Genomic DNA, 16,897 nt, shown 5'->3' on the forward strand with positions numbered 1-16,897 from the left:
TGTTAAGCGCTTACTATGTGCAGGGCACCGTTCTGAGCGCTGGGGGAGATCCAGGGTCCTCAGGTGGTTCCCACGTGAGGCTCCCAGTCTTCATCCCCATTTTGCAGATGAGGGGACTGAGGCCCAGAGAAGTCGAGTGACCCGCCCACAGTCACACAGCTGACAAGCGGCAGAGCCGGGGGTCGAACCCACGACCTCTGACTCCGAAGCCCGGGCTCTCTCCACTGAGCCGCGCTGCAGTCCTTGGGAAGGAGAGGACGGATTTCAGAGATGCGATAGTAGAATGGACAGGGTTTTATGACTGAATGCGTGGACTGGATGAGAGAGTTGAGTCGAGGCTGGCGAGGCAGGGAGGATGGGAGTGCTGTCTACAGTGACGGGAAAGTCTTTGGGGGAGGCAGGGTTTGGGTGGGAAGATGAGGAGTTCCGGTTTAAATAGGCTCAGTTCGAGGTGCCAGCGGGACAACCAAGCACAGATGTCCTGAAGGCAGGAGGAAATGCGAGACACTCCGGAATAATGATCCGCGTTTAAGTGCTTACTACGCGTCAAGCACCCTTCTAAGCCCTGTGGGAGATGGAGATACAAGCTAATCAGGTTGGACACAGTCCCACCTCACAATCTTAATCCCCATCGACGAGGTAATCGAGGCCCAGAGGAGTTGAGGGACTCGCCCGAGGTCACCCAGCAGATGAGGTTCTTCTGTCTCCCGGGCCCGGGCTCTATCTGCAAAGCCACGGTCCTTCCTCAGAGGAGGGTAAAGGGAGAGATGTCAGGGCTGGGGATGGAGATTTGGGAATCATGTGCTTAGAAATGGTAGCTGAAGCCATGGAAGTGAATGAGCTCTGAGAGGGAAGAGGGTGTAGGTGGAGAGTAGAAGGGGACCCAGAATCGAGCCTGTAAATTGTATCAACATTCAAGGAAGTCAGCTGACGCAGCGAATCGTTTCCAATGGAGAGAAGAGTCCATCTTTCGATCATTATTATTGCATTAACATCAGTTTTCCACTTATTTTCTATTGTGCCATGATATCAGTGTATCTTAACATAGCTTACATTCAATATGGACTTATTCTAGCCTATTCCTTGATACATTTGAAGAGTTGAATCAGAAAACAGTCCAGCAACCTAAAGTCAGCCATTCAGATGGTTACTGGAACGATTCTCGACAACTATTTCACTATCGATTCCTATTCCAAAATGTACCAGTTAGTTAAGAAGGAAAATAAGAACCAAGTTAGTCCCTTGGTCCTGAAGTATTTTTGAACTTTATATATTCTCAAAGGATCAAAAATGGTTTTTGGTCAGTGGCTGGAGATTGGTCCCAGTAAGTTTATTCAGCTCATCAAGAATATGTTTTTCTTTTTGATACATCTAGGGAAAAAGAAGAGACAGAAATTATTCAACATATATTATTTTTGGGGAAATGGATTAAAGCGATATTTTTGTACCACTACTTTACAGAAGTGAATTTTCGTACTGCTGACAGACCTGACAGTGTCTAAGATCTCAAAATCAATAAAAACAAAGGGAACCAAAGACTAAGACAACGTGATGTCGGCGCTGGACATCACGAAGAAGTTGAGGTTGCTTATCGGCTCCGAGTAATAATGATAATGATTATGGTGGCTCAGTGGAAAGAGCCCGGGCTCGGGAGTCAGAGGTCATGGGTTCAAATCCCGGCTCCGCCGCTTGGCAGCTGTGTGACTGTGGGCAAGTCACTTCACTTCTCCGTGCCTCACTTTCCTCATCTGCAAAATGGGGATTAACTGTGAGCCTCACGTGGGACGACCTGATGACCCTGTATCCACCCCAGCGCTTAGAACAGCGCTCTGCACATAGCGCTCAACAGATACCAACATTATTATTATTATTATTATTATTATGTGCAGGGCGCTGTTCCGAGCGGTGGGGTAGATACAGGGAATCAGACTGTCCCACGTGGGGCTCACGTTTTCTAATCCCCATTTTTACTGAGGCACAGAAAAGCAGTCACGGTAATATATTGAGGCATTCAATGATTTTCTAATCCCCATCTTCACTGAGGCACAGAAAAGCAGTCACGGTAATAATTGAGGCATTCGATGAACTCCCAATGGGTGCGCCACACTGTAACAAAGCACTGGGGCGAGTACAGCAGACATACAAAATGCATTCCCTGCTCAGAAGGAGGTTACATTTTAATGGGGAAGACAGACTTGGAAATATTTACAACATGGGGAATCAGAATAAATCGTTGACCGTACAACTAAGACTAGCGAAGTGCCACTGCAGGGTATGAAGAGATCAATATGAGGTGCGTGTTCGGTTAATAGCGACTCGGGGAGTTGGGGGTTACTCAGGGCAGGCTTAGTGGAGGAGGTGGCATCTAAGGGAGGCTTGGGATAAGGGACGCGCTGTGGCCTGTCAGAAGAGTTCCAGGCCAGGGGAAGAGTGACAGGGAGGTGAGGATCGAAGGAGAGGTGAGAGTGGGAAAGAATGGGAAAGGCAGCTCGGGAAAATGCCAAGGCCAAGCTGGGGAGTAGCAGGGGAAGAGAAACGTTATGGAGGATGGGAAGAGACAGAGGAGAGGCCTCTAGCCGACTGGGAGGAGGCCCTGCTCCATCTCGGGGGGACTGAGAGAGAGAGATCTTTGAGGAACGGAGAGATGTGTGCCAAGTCACACTTGGAGAAGCCGCTCTGTGCAGCAGCTTGACGTCTAGATCGCAGCGGGAAGAAGCCGGAGGCTGCTACTGTGGTCTAACTGCTGCGCGACACGAGCTTAGTCCAGGGTATCCGTAGTTCCGGTGTAGAAGGGCGGATCCAAGCGATGCGTAGGAAGAACCGGCAGGCCTAGGGGCGGATGGATTGTGAATCGAAGGACCGGGGGGGCCGGGGGGAGTCAGGGACGCCACCAAAATCGAAGGCTCCTGGGAAGCGGGACGACGGCGGGGTCGTTGACTGTGAAGGGGCAGATAGGTCGAGGAGTAGGTGGGGGAGGGGAGACGAGTGGTTCGGTTTTGGGACACGTTAAATCTGAGTTGCCGGCGGGGCACCCGAGTGGAGACGACTCAGATGAGGGACTGAAGGACAGACGAAGGATCGTGTCTGCAGAGGTAGATCTAGGGGAGATGGGAGTTGAGGCCGTGTGAGCGGATGAACTCCCTAACTCCCTCAGAGAGTGGGAGCAGAGCGAGAAGAATGAAGGGATCCTGAACGGAGCCCTTGGGACATCCGCAGCTAAGGAGAAGAGGCCAGCGAATGAAGTGTTCGGCGCGGTACGGGAACCAGAATTGAACCCGGTCAGAAAAACCAAGGCCCGGCAGTGTTTCCAGGAATATGGGGCTGTACACCATCCTGGAGGCCACTGAGAAAAATCCGTAGAAATCCACAGCGGCGTGAAGTACGGACCGGAGTGGGAAGAGACCGGAGGCAGGGAGGTCGGTGAGGAGGCCGATACGGTGATCACGGCAGGTTAGGATAAGTGCTTGGAAGCAACTTGGAGAAGCAGCGTGGCTCAGTGGAAAGAGCACGGGCTTTGGAGTCAGAGGTCATGAGTTCGAATCCCAGCTCTGCCACTTGTCAGCTGTGTGACTGTGGGCGAGTCACTTCACTTCTCTGTGCCTCAGTTACCTCATCTGTAAAATGGGGATTAAGACTGTGAGCCCCACGTGGGACATCCTGATTCCCCTGTGTCTACCCCAGCGCTTAGAACAGTGCTCGGCGCATAGTGAGCGCTTAACAAATACCAACATTAATTAAATTCAACTTGGATGGCGAGGAAAGGGCGGATTTTAGTGACGTCGCGAAGGCTGAACCGACGGGATCGGGTGACAGGTTGAGTGTGTGGGTTGAACGAAAGAGAAGAGTTGAGGAGGATGACCGGGTTACGGGCTCGGGAGACGGGGAAGATGGTGGTGTTGTCTATAACGATGGGAAAGTTGAGGCCGGGGGGCGGGGACGGGGTTGGGGTGGGAAGATACAGAGTTCTGTTTTAGACGTGTTTGAGATGTCAGCGGGGCATCCAAGTAGAGATGTCCTGAAGGCAGGAGGAAACGTGAGACGGCAGAGGAGGAGAGCGATCCGGGCCGGAGATGATAGATTTGGGAATCGTCCACCTAGAGATAACAGCTGAAGCCGTGGGAGCGAAAGAGTTCTCCAAGGGAGCGGGTAGAGATGGAGATTAGAAGGGGACCCAAAATTGAGCTAGAACTGAAACGGACTGAGAGAAGGACCAGGAGGAAAGATGCAGGGGGGCGCTTAGTCAGGGTATTGCCCCTAGAAGGCACTCGATAAATGCCATTCCTACTAATACGACTACCCGCATCGTTCAGAACGCGCATCGTAGTCCTCGGTTCTGTTATAAAAGTGCATTTATAAAATACGTCTACTATTTGGTCTTCCGCTGCCCCCCTCGATTACCTTCTTTAGTTCAAATTAGTGAGATTTTACTGCGCTTTGTGACCCGTGTCCGTCCTGGTGGAGTCTGGGCCGAGAAATATTTTGCTCTCATTTACGAGGTAAATGTAACAACGTTAAACAAAAAAATGAAGAAATCAGTTGTAAGTCTCTCCCGTTCTCCTCCTATCAACGTTCTGGAATTATATTGTCTTGGCCGTCAGTTCTGCATCTCTTTTTGGTAAACAATGCTATAATTTAATTCCCTTTTTATTCTTGAGCCAGTCCACGTTTCTGGAAGGATTAGCGCTTTTAGGTTTTCATTTCATTCGTGATGTTTTTTCTTATGTTTTTCAAGCAATGTGACTACTTTATCACAGAATGCGACTCTGTTCCCTGTATACACGCACACATAAATCTGGAACATTTTGACAGCCTAGAAATATGAACGTGTCACCCTCCAATTAGTAAGAGGGCCACTGGAGAAACACCTGCGAACGTTTCTAACGTCAATTCATTGGAGAGATGAAAAAACAAGAGCCAAACTTCTACCTCTTGCCACTCTGCTTCGGTGTCGTGTCTGTAGCCCAGTAAATGGCAAAGCCCATGAGCCGCAATTACCTGTCAAAATACCATAATTAATTAAAGGAATGGCAACGATGCAAAAGGAGTCAGGAGAGAGACGAAAGTGGAAAAAGATATATATATATATATATATATATATATATACACACGCACACAGAAAGATAAAGACGATGAACACCTAAGCACTTAATGCTTCCCTCCCTCCCCGGCTCAGAGCAGTTACGTTCATGCTTTTAAACTCTGCCATTTATCCTGTCTAAATTATTTTAGCGTCCTTCTTCCCTGCTTGACCGTACGCGCCTTGAAGGCGGGGATCATATCGAGTACCTCTCTTGGCCTCTCCCAAGCACTTACTGCTGTGTCCTGCCCAGACTAAGCACTCCGTCGACACTGTCGATTGATTCATCGATTAGACGGAGACCAAGAGAGCCGATTTAAACTCTGCCATTTATCCCGTCTATATTATTTTAGCCTCCGTCTTCCCCGCTTGACCGTACGCGTCTTGAAGGCGGGGATCATATCGAGTACCTCTCTTGTCCTCTCCCAAGCGCTTACTGCTGTGTCCTGCCCAAAGTAAGCAGTCCGTCGATACTGTCGATTGATTAATCGATTCGATGGAGACCGACAGAGACGATTTAAACTCTGCCATTTATCCTGACTATATTGTTTTAGCGTCTGTCTTCTCTGCTTGACTTTACGCGCCTCGAAGGCGGGGATCATATCAGTACCTCTCTTGTCCTCTCCCAAGCACTTATTGTGTCCTGCCCAAACTAAGCACTCCGTCGACACTGTCGATTGATTCATCGATTAGACGGAGACCAAGAGAGCCGATTTAAACTCTGCCATTTATCCCGTCTATATTATTTTAGCCTCCGTCTTCCCCGCTTGACCGTACGCGTCTTGAAGGCGGGGATCATATCGAGTACCTCTCTTGTCCTCTCCCAAGCGCTTACTGCTGTGTCCTGCCCAAAGTAAGCAGTCCGTCGATACTGTCGATTGATTAATCGATTCGATGGAGACCGACAGAGACGATTTAAACTCTGCCATTTATCCTGACTATATTGTTTTAGCGTCTGTCTTCTCTGCTTGACTTTACGCGCCTCGAAGGCGGGGATCATATCAAGTACCTCTCTTGTCCTCTCCCAAGCACTTATTGTGTCCTGCCCAAAGTAAGCAGTCCATCGACACTGTCGACTGATTCATCGATTAGACGGAGACCAACAGAGCCGATTTAAACTCTGCCATTTGTCCCGTCTAAATTATCTTAGCGTCCGTCTTCCCCGCTTGACCGTACGCGCCTTGAAGGCCGGGATCATATCGAGTACCTCTTGTGTCCTCCCCACACTAAGAACTCCATCCACACTACTGATTGATTAATCGATTCGACGGAGACCGACGGAGACGATTACAGGGGTAGACACAAGGCCGGGGACCACGTCTGCACATCTGTTAGAGTACGTCGGTAACGGTCCGCGTTAGGAGATGATGATCATGTTGGTATCTGTTAAGCGCTTACTATGTGCCGAGCACTGTTCTAAGCGCTGGGGGAGATTCAGGGTCATCGGGTTGCCCCACGTGAGCCTCCCAGTCTTCATCCCCATTTTACAGATGAGGTCACCGAGGCCCGGAGCAGTGAAGTGACTCGCCCACAGTCCCACAGCTGACAAGTGGCAGAGCGGGGATTCGAACCCATGACCGCCGACTCCCAAGCCCGGGCTCTTTCCACTGAGCCGCGCTGCTTCGGCTCATTAATGCTGCTCTGTAGAGGGTTTTGCTGAATCAATCGATCGGCGGTATTTGAGTGCTTACTGTGCGCAGAGCACTGTGCCTGGGGGAGTGCAATGGAGGAGTCGGCAGGCGCGTTCCCCGCCTCTTAGTTAAGTTCTGGTTTCCAGGTTTTGTGGCTAAACTCCTTCGCCAGAAGGGCTGCAGAGAGAGTATGTAGGAGTGGTAACTGCTCTCCCCACCTCCAAAAGCCTTCTCAAATCCCATTTCTTCCCAGGGGGGCCTCCCCGATTAATCGCCAACCTCCCCACCGGATACCCTCCCTCCGGCCACTCACACCTACTCTCCACGTACCGTCGTAAAATACCGACGTTCCCGTCTTCACACTTTACTCCCTCCCATCTAGAATTTACTGTAGACTAGATGGTCGATTCCTCGAGGGGAGGAATCATCCCGATTAGACTGGGAGCCCCTCATTGGGCAGGGATGGGGTCTATCTGTTGCCCAATCGTACGTTCCAAGCGCTTGGTACAGTGCTCTGCACGTAGTCGGCGCTCAATCGATACTACTGAATGAATGAACGAATGCCTGCCGCTCGCAGCGTGGCTCAGTGGAAAGAGCAAGGGCTTTGGAGTCAGAGGTCATGAGTTCGAAACCCGGCTCTGCCACTCGTCAGCTGTGGGACCGTGGGCGAGTCACTTCACTTCTCTGGGCCTCAGTTCCCTCAACTGTAAAATGGGGATGAAGACTGTGAGCCCCACGTGGGACCACCTGATTCCCCTGTGTCTCCCCCGGCGCTTAGAACAGTGCTCTGCGCATAGTGAGCGCTTAACAAATACCAACATTATTATCATCATTATAGATACTCAACAGACCCTTTCGATTTTTGACCGACGGAGCAGTTCTACGGGCGTCTCCCATCGCTTCCGTCGTACTGTTCAAAGTCAAGATGCTGGGCCATTCCTTTAGCACGGAGAGTAGAGGTTTTTCTTACACGGGACGGAAAAGTGGACACTCCTCCCTGACTCCGTGATATAAAATAGAAAACAAACTTTTCCTCGGAAGGAGGATGAAGCCGAAAAGGGTTGCGAGAGTGACGCCGGGGCGGAAACGTCCCGTTCAAATCAGCAATTCACACCCCGATGCCGTCGGGCCCCCGCACGGTAAATGAAATGGGCCGGGCTATTTCAGGTGGCACTTACCGTTAGAACACCGTAGAAATCCTCATTTCCTTCCTGGCACTGTTGGAAAATGTACTCCACTCCTAGGAAAACGTCACCTAAGTTGTAGTCTTCTGGGAAACGAGGTTGGGGCATCTCGCCTGCTTTCAGATTCTGAAAATAGAGAAATCGGAGTATTCGAAACTGATATTGGATTTGGTAAAAGCATCCCCCATCACACCCTACTTTTGACCCTTTTAAAAATAAAACCGCAACAAGTCACCCTACACGCGCCTAGAGGGAATTAATCGGACGCGGCACCCGACCCCGGTCTTTTCAGGATGATCGTAAGTGGAGGGGGTGGGTAGCCTGGCTTTCTTCCAGTTTTATTCTCAGCAATTTGGTTTTCCGCCGACCTGTCCCTTACCTGGCACTGATCTGGCATCACAGTCAATCGTATCTGCTGAGCGCTTACTACGTGCAGAGCACTGAGCACTTGGGAGACTAGAGTACAGAGACTAGAGACTAGCGCTTAGTACAGTGCTCTGCACATAGGAAGCGCTCAATAAATACTACCGAATGAATGAATGAATGAATGAACCGGCGTCCCTGTTTGCCACTCACTACATCGAGACACGTCTCCAGCACTACGCCCGCATCCCTTTTCAATCTGTACGGTCGGGCGGAAGTTGACTACAGAATGACGACTAGGCGATTGAAAAAGAGAAAAGAAACGATGTCACCTCGTGAAAGGGAAAGGACAGAACATCAGTCGGGACATTCTTTTGGCGGTACGTATTGTTAACGCGCTGAATGTTCTTGTTGTCGACACAGACGATCCCCAAGTCAAACCGCCGCACCCCCAGAATGCGTCTGAGGGTCTCGATCTTTTGGCGCAGTGGGACTCTCCTGATGGGGATGACTCTCTGGAGATTTCTAAGCACTAAACTCATCCCGAGAAGAAAAACGTAGGACCCGCTCGAAGGGGTGAGAGGGAACCTGTAAAATTCAAATTCGGGGAGATCATATTAGCGGGAGAAGCAGGTACAGGACGTTTGTCGTCTTCTTTCTCTAACGCTCTCCGTTAAGCATCTGCTCTGTGCCGGGCCCCGGACTAAGCGCTGGGGTGTAGATACGAGCTAATCATTGTTCTCGTCCGTCCGTCTCCCCCGATCAGACCGTGGGCCCGTCAGGGGGCAGGGACCGGCTCTATCTGGGGCCGATTTGTCCATTCCGAGCGCTCAGTCCAGCGCTCTGCACATAGGAAGCGCCCAATAAATACTATTGAATGATCAGGTCCCACTTGGGGCTCACGGTCCTCAGCCCCATTTTACGGACGGGGCAACTGGGGCCCAGGGATGATAATGATAATGTCGGTGTTTGTTAAGCGCTTACGACGCGCAGCTGTGAAGTGCGATAGTATTTACTGAGCGCTGACTCTGGGCTGAGCACTGAGCGCTTAGAAAAATTCGGCCACAGATTGTAGACCCTCCCGGCCCGATGACGGGCTCACAGTCTTGCCCAAGGCACGGCACACACCAGCCGCGTGGCAGGAGCGGGATTAGAACCCAGGTCCTTCTGACTCCCAGGTCCACGCTCGAGCCACTAGGCCACGCTGCTGCTCCAGGAACGTTCTGTCGGAGGGATTCGGTCAGTAGTATCTATTGAGCGCCGACTATGTGCAGAGCGCTGGGCTGAGCGCTTGGCATGGACGACTCGGGCAGTCGTTCAACGGTACTGATTGAGCGCCTACTGGGTAGGCATTGAGAAGCAGCGCGGCTCAGTGGAAAGAGCCCGGGCTTGGGAGTCAGAGGTCATGGGTTCTAATCCCGGCTCCGCCACGTGTCAGCTGGGTGACCCGGGGCAAGTCACTTCACCCCTCTGGGCCTCAGTGACCTCATCTGTAAAACGGGGATGAAGACCGTGGGCCCCCACGTGGGGACCACCTGATTCCCCTGTCTCTCCCCCAGCGCTTAGAAGAGCGCTTGGCACATAGTAAGCGCTTACCAGATACCAACATTATTCTTATTATTCTCTGTGCCTCAGTGACCTCATCTGTAAAACGGGGATGAAGACCGGGAGCCCCACGTGGGACCACCTGATGCCCCTCGTATCTCCCCCAGCGCTTAGAACAGTGCTTGGCACATAGTAAGCGCTTAACAGATACCAACATTATCTGTATTATCATCATCCTCGGTGCCTCAGTGACCTCATCTGTAAAATGGGGACGAAGACTGTGAGCCCCACGTGGGACAACCTGATGACCCCGGATCTCCCCCAGCGCTTAGAACGGTGCTCTGCACATAGGAAGCGCTTAACAAATACCAACATTATTATTATTCTTATTACTGTGTGCAGAGCACTGGACTAAGTGCTTGGAAAGTACAATTGGGCACCAGAGAGAGACCAGTCTTGACCCACAATGGGCACATTCATTCATTCATTCATTCATTCATTCATATAAAATGGGGGAGCGAGGACCGGAAGTTGGGCCTCCCCTGCTCAGTTCCCGCCGGCTCCGCTAGGGGGAGCCGGAGGAAACCGGAAGTTGGCCCTTCCCTGCTCATTTCCCGCCGGGCCCCGCGCGCCGCTTCGGGGGGGGGGAGGGGGGGAGAGGGGGAGAGGAGCGAGAACCGGAAGTTGGTCCTTCCTTGCCTATTATTTCCCGCTGGGGGGGAAGAGGAGCGAGAACCGGAAGTTGGTCCTTCCTTGTCTATTTCCCGCCGGCGGGGAGGAAACCGGAAGTTGGTCCTTCCCTGCTCATTTCCTGCCGGGCCCCGCTGCGGGGCTGGGGGGCTTGAAGAGGAAACCGGAAGTTGGGCCTTTCCTGCTTATTTCCCGCCGGCCCCCGCGCCGCTCGGGGGAAAGAGGACCGGAAGCTGGGTCTTCTCTGCTCATTTCCCTCGCTGGGGGGGGAAAGGGGGGGGCGAGTATAGGAAAGCAGAAGTCGGCCCTTCCCTGCTCGTTTCCCACCAGCCCCCGCGCCGCCCGGGGGAAGAGGGAAGGAGACCGGAAGTTGCTCCTACCCTGCTCATTTCCCGCCGGCGGTAAAGAAGAGAGGGGACCGGAAGTCGGCCCTTCCCATTTCCCGCCGGGCCCCGCGCGCCGCTGGGGGAAGGGGGGGGGGAGGGAGAGGAAACCGGAAGTTGGTCCCTCCCTGCCCATTTCCCGCCAGCCCCCGCGCCGGAGGGGACCGGAAGTTGGTCCTTTTTTGCCCATTTCATTCATTCGACAGTATTTATTGAGCGCTTACACTGTGCACAGCACCGTACTAAGCGCTTGGAATGGCCAGTTCTGCAACAGATAGAGACCCTCCCTGCCCAACGACGGGCTCACAGTCTAAAAGCTGATTTCCCGCCGGCCCCGGGGGAGGGAGGACGAGGAGCAGGAAGCGGAGGTGGGTCCTTCCCTGATCATCTCCGGGAGGGCGGGGAGCGGGTACCGAAGTCCGTTCTTTTCTGTTGCTCACCCCCCCCGCCCCCGGAGCGGAAGTTGGGCCTTCTCTGTCGATTTCTCGGCGGGGGAGGGGGGCGAGGAGGGAGAGCCGACCGGAACGTCCCTGCTTAGTTCCCGGCGGCGAGGAAGGGGAACCGGAAGTGGGGCGGTCCCTGGGGGCGGGGAGGGAAGACGGGGAACAGGAAGCGGTTCCGTCCCTGTTTGCCGGGGAGGCCGAGGCAGGGTGAGCGGAAGTGTCCGGGCCCTGTTTCCCGGCGGCGTCGGTGGGGAGGACGAGGAAAGGGCCCCGGCCGTGGTCTGGCTCCCGTTAGTTTGCCGCGGGCGGTGAGAAAGGGGGACCGGAAGCGGTCCGTCCCCGTTTCCTTCCCGGCGGGGTGGGGGGGCGGGGGGGAAACGGACGGACGACCAGGTAAGGGAGCTGTAAGTGTCCCCGTCCTCGTTTCTTTCCCGGCGGCGGTGGGGAGGGCGAGGGTAAGGGGACCGGAAGCGGTCCGTCCGCGTTTTGTTTCCGGCGGCGGGAGGGGGACCGGAAGCGGTCCGTCCGCGTTTTGCTTCCGGCGGCGGTGGGGCGGGCGAGGGAAGGGGACCGGAAGCGGTCCGTCCGCGTTTTGCTTCCGGCGGCGTCGCGCGGGCGGCGTCGGAAGCGGCTCCTTGTCTGCTTGTTCCCCGGCGGCCGGGCGGGCGGAAGGTAGGTCCGGGGCCTGGTGAGCGCCGACCCCGGGGGGGGCGGGGGGCGGGCAGGGAGGGGGAGGGAGGGTTTCTAACCGCGGTCCCCCCCTCCCCCGGCCCTCCCTTCCAAGCCGTGGGCGCTCGGTCCGTGCGACTGAACGAATGGGGGACGGGGCGGGGGGAGGGGGACGCGGCCGCCGCCGCCTTCATTCATTCATTCGCTCGCTCGCTCGCTCATTCATTCATTCACCCACTCATTTATTCCTTCATTCACTCGTGCACTCGATCGCTCATTCATTCATTCAGTCACTCACTCGTTCATGCACTCATTCAACCATCCACTCACTCATTCGTCCACTCATTCATCCATTCACTTAGTCATTCGTGCCCTCGCTCGTTTATTCATTCACTCACTCACTCGTCGACTCGATCACTCACTCATTCATTCACTCACTCGTGCATGCACTAATTCACTCATCCACTCGCTCATTCGGTCACTCATTCATTCATTCATTCACTTAGTCATTCGTGCACCCACTCGTTCATTCACTCACTCATTCACTTATTCATTCACTCACCTCTTCGCTCATTCACTTAGTCATTCATTATTCACCCATTCATTCATTAATTCACTCGCTTATGTACTTATTCATTCACTCATTCATTAATTCACTCATTCACTTATTCTATCATTCGCTCGCTCATTCATTCACTCACTCATTCATTCGCTCACTCATTCATTCGCTCACTCGTTCATTCACTCGCTCGTTCATTCACTCGCTCGTTCATTCACTCGCTCGTTCATTCACTCGCTCATTCACTCACTTGTTCATTCATTCACTCATTCATTAATTCATCCACTCATTCATTCATCCACTCATTCATTCAGTCACTTAGTCATTCATGCACTCACTCGTTTATTCATTCACTCATTCACTCACTCATTCACTTAGTCATTCACTCACCTCTTCACTCATTCACTTAGTCATTCATTATTCACTCATTAATTCACTCACGTATTCACTTATTCATTCACTCATTCATTCATTCATTCACTTAGTCTATCATTCATTCATTCGCTCACTCACTCACTCATTCGTGTACTTATTCAATCCACTCACTCGCTCATTCGTTCCTTCATTCACTCATTCGTTCCTTCATTCACTCATTCATTAATTCATTCACTCACTTATACATTCACTCATTCATGTAGTCTTTCTTTCACTCATTCATTCATTCATTTACTTAGTCATTCACTCTCTCTCAGTCACTCCGTCACTCATTCATTAATTCACTCGCTCATTCATGCACCAATTCAATCATTCCCTCAGTCATTCATGCACTCGTTCATTCATTAATTCACTCATTCATTCACCTATTCAATCACTCATTTATTCATTTGTTCACTCATTCACTTATTCATTCACCTATTCATTCATTCATCCCTTATTCATTCACTCATTCATTCGTTGTCATTCATTCACTCACTCATTCATACGCTAATTCAATCATTCACTCACTCATTCAGTCACTTGCTCATTCATTCATTAATTCACTCATTCATTCACTTATTCATTCATTCACTTGGTCATTCATTCACTCACTCACTGATTTAGTCATTAATTCTCTCACTCACTCATTCACTTATTCATTCACCTATTCACTCATTCGCTTAGTCATTCACTCATTCACTCACTCATGTATTAACCCACTCACTTATTCATTCATTCACTCGCTTGCTCATTCATTAATTCACTCATTCATTCGCTTATCCGTTCAATACTATTTATCGAGTGCTTACTATTCGTTCATTCATTCGTATTTATTGAGCGCTTACTGTGTGCAGAGCACTGTACTAAGCGCTTGGAATGGACAAATGGGTAACAGATAGAGACGGTCCCTGCCCTCTGACGGGCTTACGGTCTAATAGGGGGGGACGGACAGGCAGTCGGGGGAGAGACAGACAACTCATTCGCTCACTCGTTATTAATTCGCTCACTCATTCGTTCACTCACAATAACAATGACGACGATGATGATGATGGTATTTAAGCGCCTCCTCTGTGCCGAGCACTGTTCTAAGGAGACCCAAGGTAAGCCGGTTGTCCCACGAGGGGCTCGCGGTCTCAATCCCCATTTTACGGATGAAGTAACGGAGACACAGAGAAGTCAGGGGACTCGCCCGGAGTCGCACAGCCGACCGCTGGCGGAGCCCGAATTGGAACCCGCGACCCCGTGACTCCCAAGCCCGGGCTCTTGCCACCGTGCCACGCTGCTTCTCGAAGGAGCGGTCGGTGAAGGCCCGAGGCATCCGATCCCTCCCCTCTCTAGGACTTTGGACAGGAAGGAACCTTGTGGCCACCGGATTATCGATAAATGCCACTGATTGATCGCTTGGGAGGTGGATGAGGATGAAGCGGGATCGAGAAAAGGCACTTTCGTTACGGGGTGCGGGGGCTCGAGCACGTTTGTTAATTAGCACGTTAATTAGACCGTAAGCCCGTCAAAGGGCAGGGACCGTCTCTATCTGCTACCCGTTTGTCCATCCCAAGCGCTCAGTCCAGTGCTCTGCACATAGGAAGCGCTCAATAAATACTACTGAATGAATGTTTGAAGGCAGCGTAGATTTGGTTGTGGCCGTCTTATGCCCTCGAGCCGTCTCTGCCCCATATGGACGCATGATGATTCCTTCATCCGTTCGATCGTATTTATTGAGCGCTCACTATGTGCAGGGCACTGGACTGAGCGCTTGGGATGGACAGGTCGGTAACAGACAGAGACGGTCCCCGCCCTCTGACGGGCTCCCGGTCTAGTCGGGGGAGACGGACAGACGAGAACGATGGCGGTAAATGGAATCGAGGGGAAGAACATCTCGTTAAAACGATAGCAAATAAATAGAGTCAAGGGGATGGACATCGCATTAAAACAATAGCGCTAAATGGAATCGAGGGGATGAACGTCTCATTAAAAAATAGCGATAAATGGAACCGAGGGGACGAACATCTCATTAAAACGATAGCAAATAAATAGACTCGAGGGGACGGACATCTCATTAAAGCAATAGCAAATAAATAGTGTCGGGGGGATGGACATCTCATTAAAACAGTAGCAAATAAGTAGAATCGAGGAGATGAACATCTTATTAAAGCAATAGCAATGAATGGAATCGAGGGGATGAACATCTCATCGAAACAATAGCAATAAATAGAATCAAGAATAAATAGGATCAAGCATAAATAGAATCAAGTATAAATAAAATCCAGATAAACAGGATCAAGTATAAATAGAATCAAGAGTAAGTAGAATCAAGTGTAAATGGAATCAAGTATAAATAGAATCGAGAATGACGGTACTCGTTAAGCGCTTACTACGTGCCAGACACCGTTCCAAGCGCTGGGGTGAGAATAAGGTAATCGGGTTCCTCCGCGGGGGGCTCAGAGGCTTAATTCCCATTTTTCAGATGAGCCGACTGAGGCTTCCCTGGCCGAGCCCCCCCTTTCTCCTCTTCTCCCGCTCCCCTCGTCCCCCGGCTCCCGGCCCCTCGGCGCCTGGGTGCATTCCTCTCGTTCGTGGCCGTTAACATCTCTCTCCCCCCGTAGACCGTGAGCTCGCCGTGGGCGGGGGATCCGCTGCTAAACTGTACTCTCCCGAGCGCCTAGCACAGTGCACGGCACCCGGTAAGCGCCCAGTACACGGCGATCGGATCTACAGGCGGGAGGGAGTTAAAGCTCGGGATCAACGGGTCGAGGAAACGGACGTGGGAACCGACGAGGGAGGAGGCGACCGACTGAAGTGACGTCCGATAACCGATCTCTCCGTCGGGTTGAATTGCTGGGATTTGGGCAGGGCTCTTGCTTCCCGTTATGCTTTCTTCTGTGTCACCTTTCCTCCCCCTCCTCGAAATTAAAAGGTAGCCGGAGCGAATACGGACGGCAGAGCAGGGAGATAGCTCCGAAGCCTGGGATTCTCGGAAAAACCGCAGCAGGCCACGGGCCGAGCGGGTCGTTGGGGCCGGGTGGCGTCCGGGAGGCCGACGGCTGGGAATTTGCCCCGTGAGAGCGATGTCTTTGCCGAAGGGAGCGACTCTGAAGGGTTTCCCGAGGGGCCGTTTTAACTATTCTTTCGCTTTGGGTATCCGTTAAGCGCCCGCTACGCGCAAAGCACCGTTCTAAGCGCCGGGGAGGAAGCGGCGCGGCTCAGCGGCGAGAGCCCGGGCTCGGGGGTCGGAGGTCAGGGGTTCGGATCCCGGCTCTGCCCCCTGTCGACGGTGTGACCGTGGGCGAGTCGCTTCCCTTCTCCGGGCCTCGGTCCCCTCATCTGGAAAACGGGGATGAAGACCGGGAGCCTCACGTGGGACCACCCGATGACCCCGGATCTCCCCCAGCGCTTAGAACGGTGCTCCGCGCCCAGCAGGCGCTTGACCGACGTTATCGTTGCTGTTGCGGGGCGGTCGGGTTGTCCCGCGGGGGGCTCGCGGTTTTCATCCCCGTTTTCCAGATGAGGTCACTGAGGCCCGGAGAAGGGAAGCCACCCGGCCGGCGGGCGGCGGAGCCGGGATCGGGACCCACGACCTCCGACTCCCCAGCCCGGGCTCTTGCCGCCGAGCCGCGCCGCTTCTCCAATTTAATTGCCGCTTTAATCGATCGATTTCTTCAGTCGGGACGCCGAGGCGGTTTCGGCGGGATACCGGTCGGCGCCGTTGGACGCTCACTCCGCGCGGAGCGCGGCTCTGGGCGCCTGGGAGAGCGCGACGTATTTCGAGGAAACGTGTCCGCGAGGAGAGCGGATTTAATAACGTCGGGATCCGTGAAGCGCTCACCCCGTGCGGAGCGCCGTCCTAAGCGCCGGGGGAGAGGCGGGGCCGTCGGGCCGTCCCCCGTGCGGCTCACGGCTGACCCCCACTCTGCAGAGGGGGTCACCGGGGCCCGG

The 16,897-nt window shown here is 52.8% G+C and overlaps 1 protein-coding gene across 2 annotated transcripts; it reads right to left on the minus strand.

Moving 5' to 3' along the window:
- Positions 1-940: 940 nt before the first annotated feature.
- Positions 941-10,930, minus strand: YBEY (ybeY metalloendoribonuclease). Of its 2 annotated transcripts, none has more exons than XM_001514021.5 (5): positions 10,871-10,930; positions 8,588-8,843; positions 7,887-8,018; positions 4,927-4,995; positions 941-1,371 (listed from the first exon to the last, which is right to left on the minus strand). In XM_001514021.5, the coding sequence occupies exons 2-5, from the start codon at positions 8,795-8,797 to the stop codon at positions 1,285-1,287; spliced, it is 498 nt and encodes a 165-aa protein (XP_001514071.1). In that variant the 5' UTR covers positions 8,798-8,843; positions 10,871-10,930; the 3' UTR covers positions 941-1,284. The 2 variants fall into 2 exon arrangements, with proteins under 2 accessions (XP_001514071.1, XP_028924454.1); XM_029068621.2 differs by lacking the exon at positions 10,871-10,930 and adding an exon at positions 10,500-10,768.
- Positions 10,931-16,897: the final 5,967 nt, after the last annotated feature.

This window comes from Ornithorhynchus anatinus, chromosome 7 (genome assembly GCF_004115215.2).
Source record: "Ornithorhynchus anatinus isolate Pmale09 chromosome 7, mOrnAna1.pri.v4, whole genome shotgun sequence".
NCBI lineage: Eukaryota > Metazoa > Chordata > Mammalia > Monotremata > Ornithorhynchidae > Ornithorhynchus > Ornithorhynchus anatinus.

Coding starts and splice junctions, on each gene's coding strand:
- YBEY (XM_001514021.5), bottom strand. CDS start 8,797: ATGAGTTTAGTGCTTAGAAATCTCCAGAGAGTCATCCCCATCAGGAGA. Junction 4,996..7,886: donor ATTTCTACGGTGTTCTAACG/GTAAGTGCCACC, acceptor GTATTTTGACAG/GTAATTGCGGCTCATGGGCT. Junction 1,372..4,926: donor CCGAAGCAGAGTGGCAAGAG/GTAGAAGTTTGG, acceptor CTTTTTCCCTAG/ATGTATCAAAAAGAAAAACA.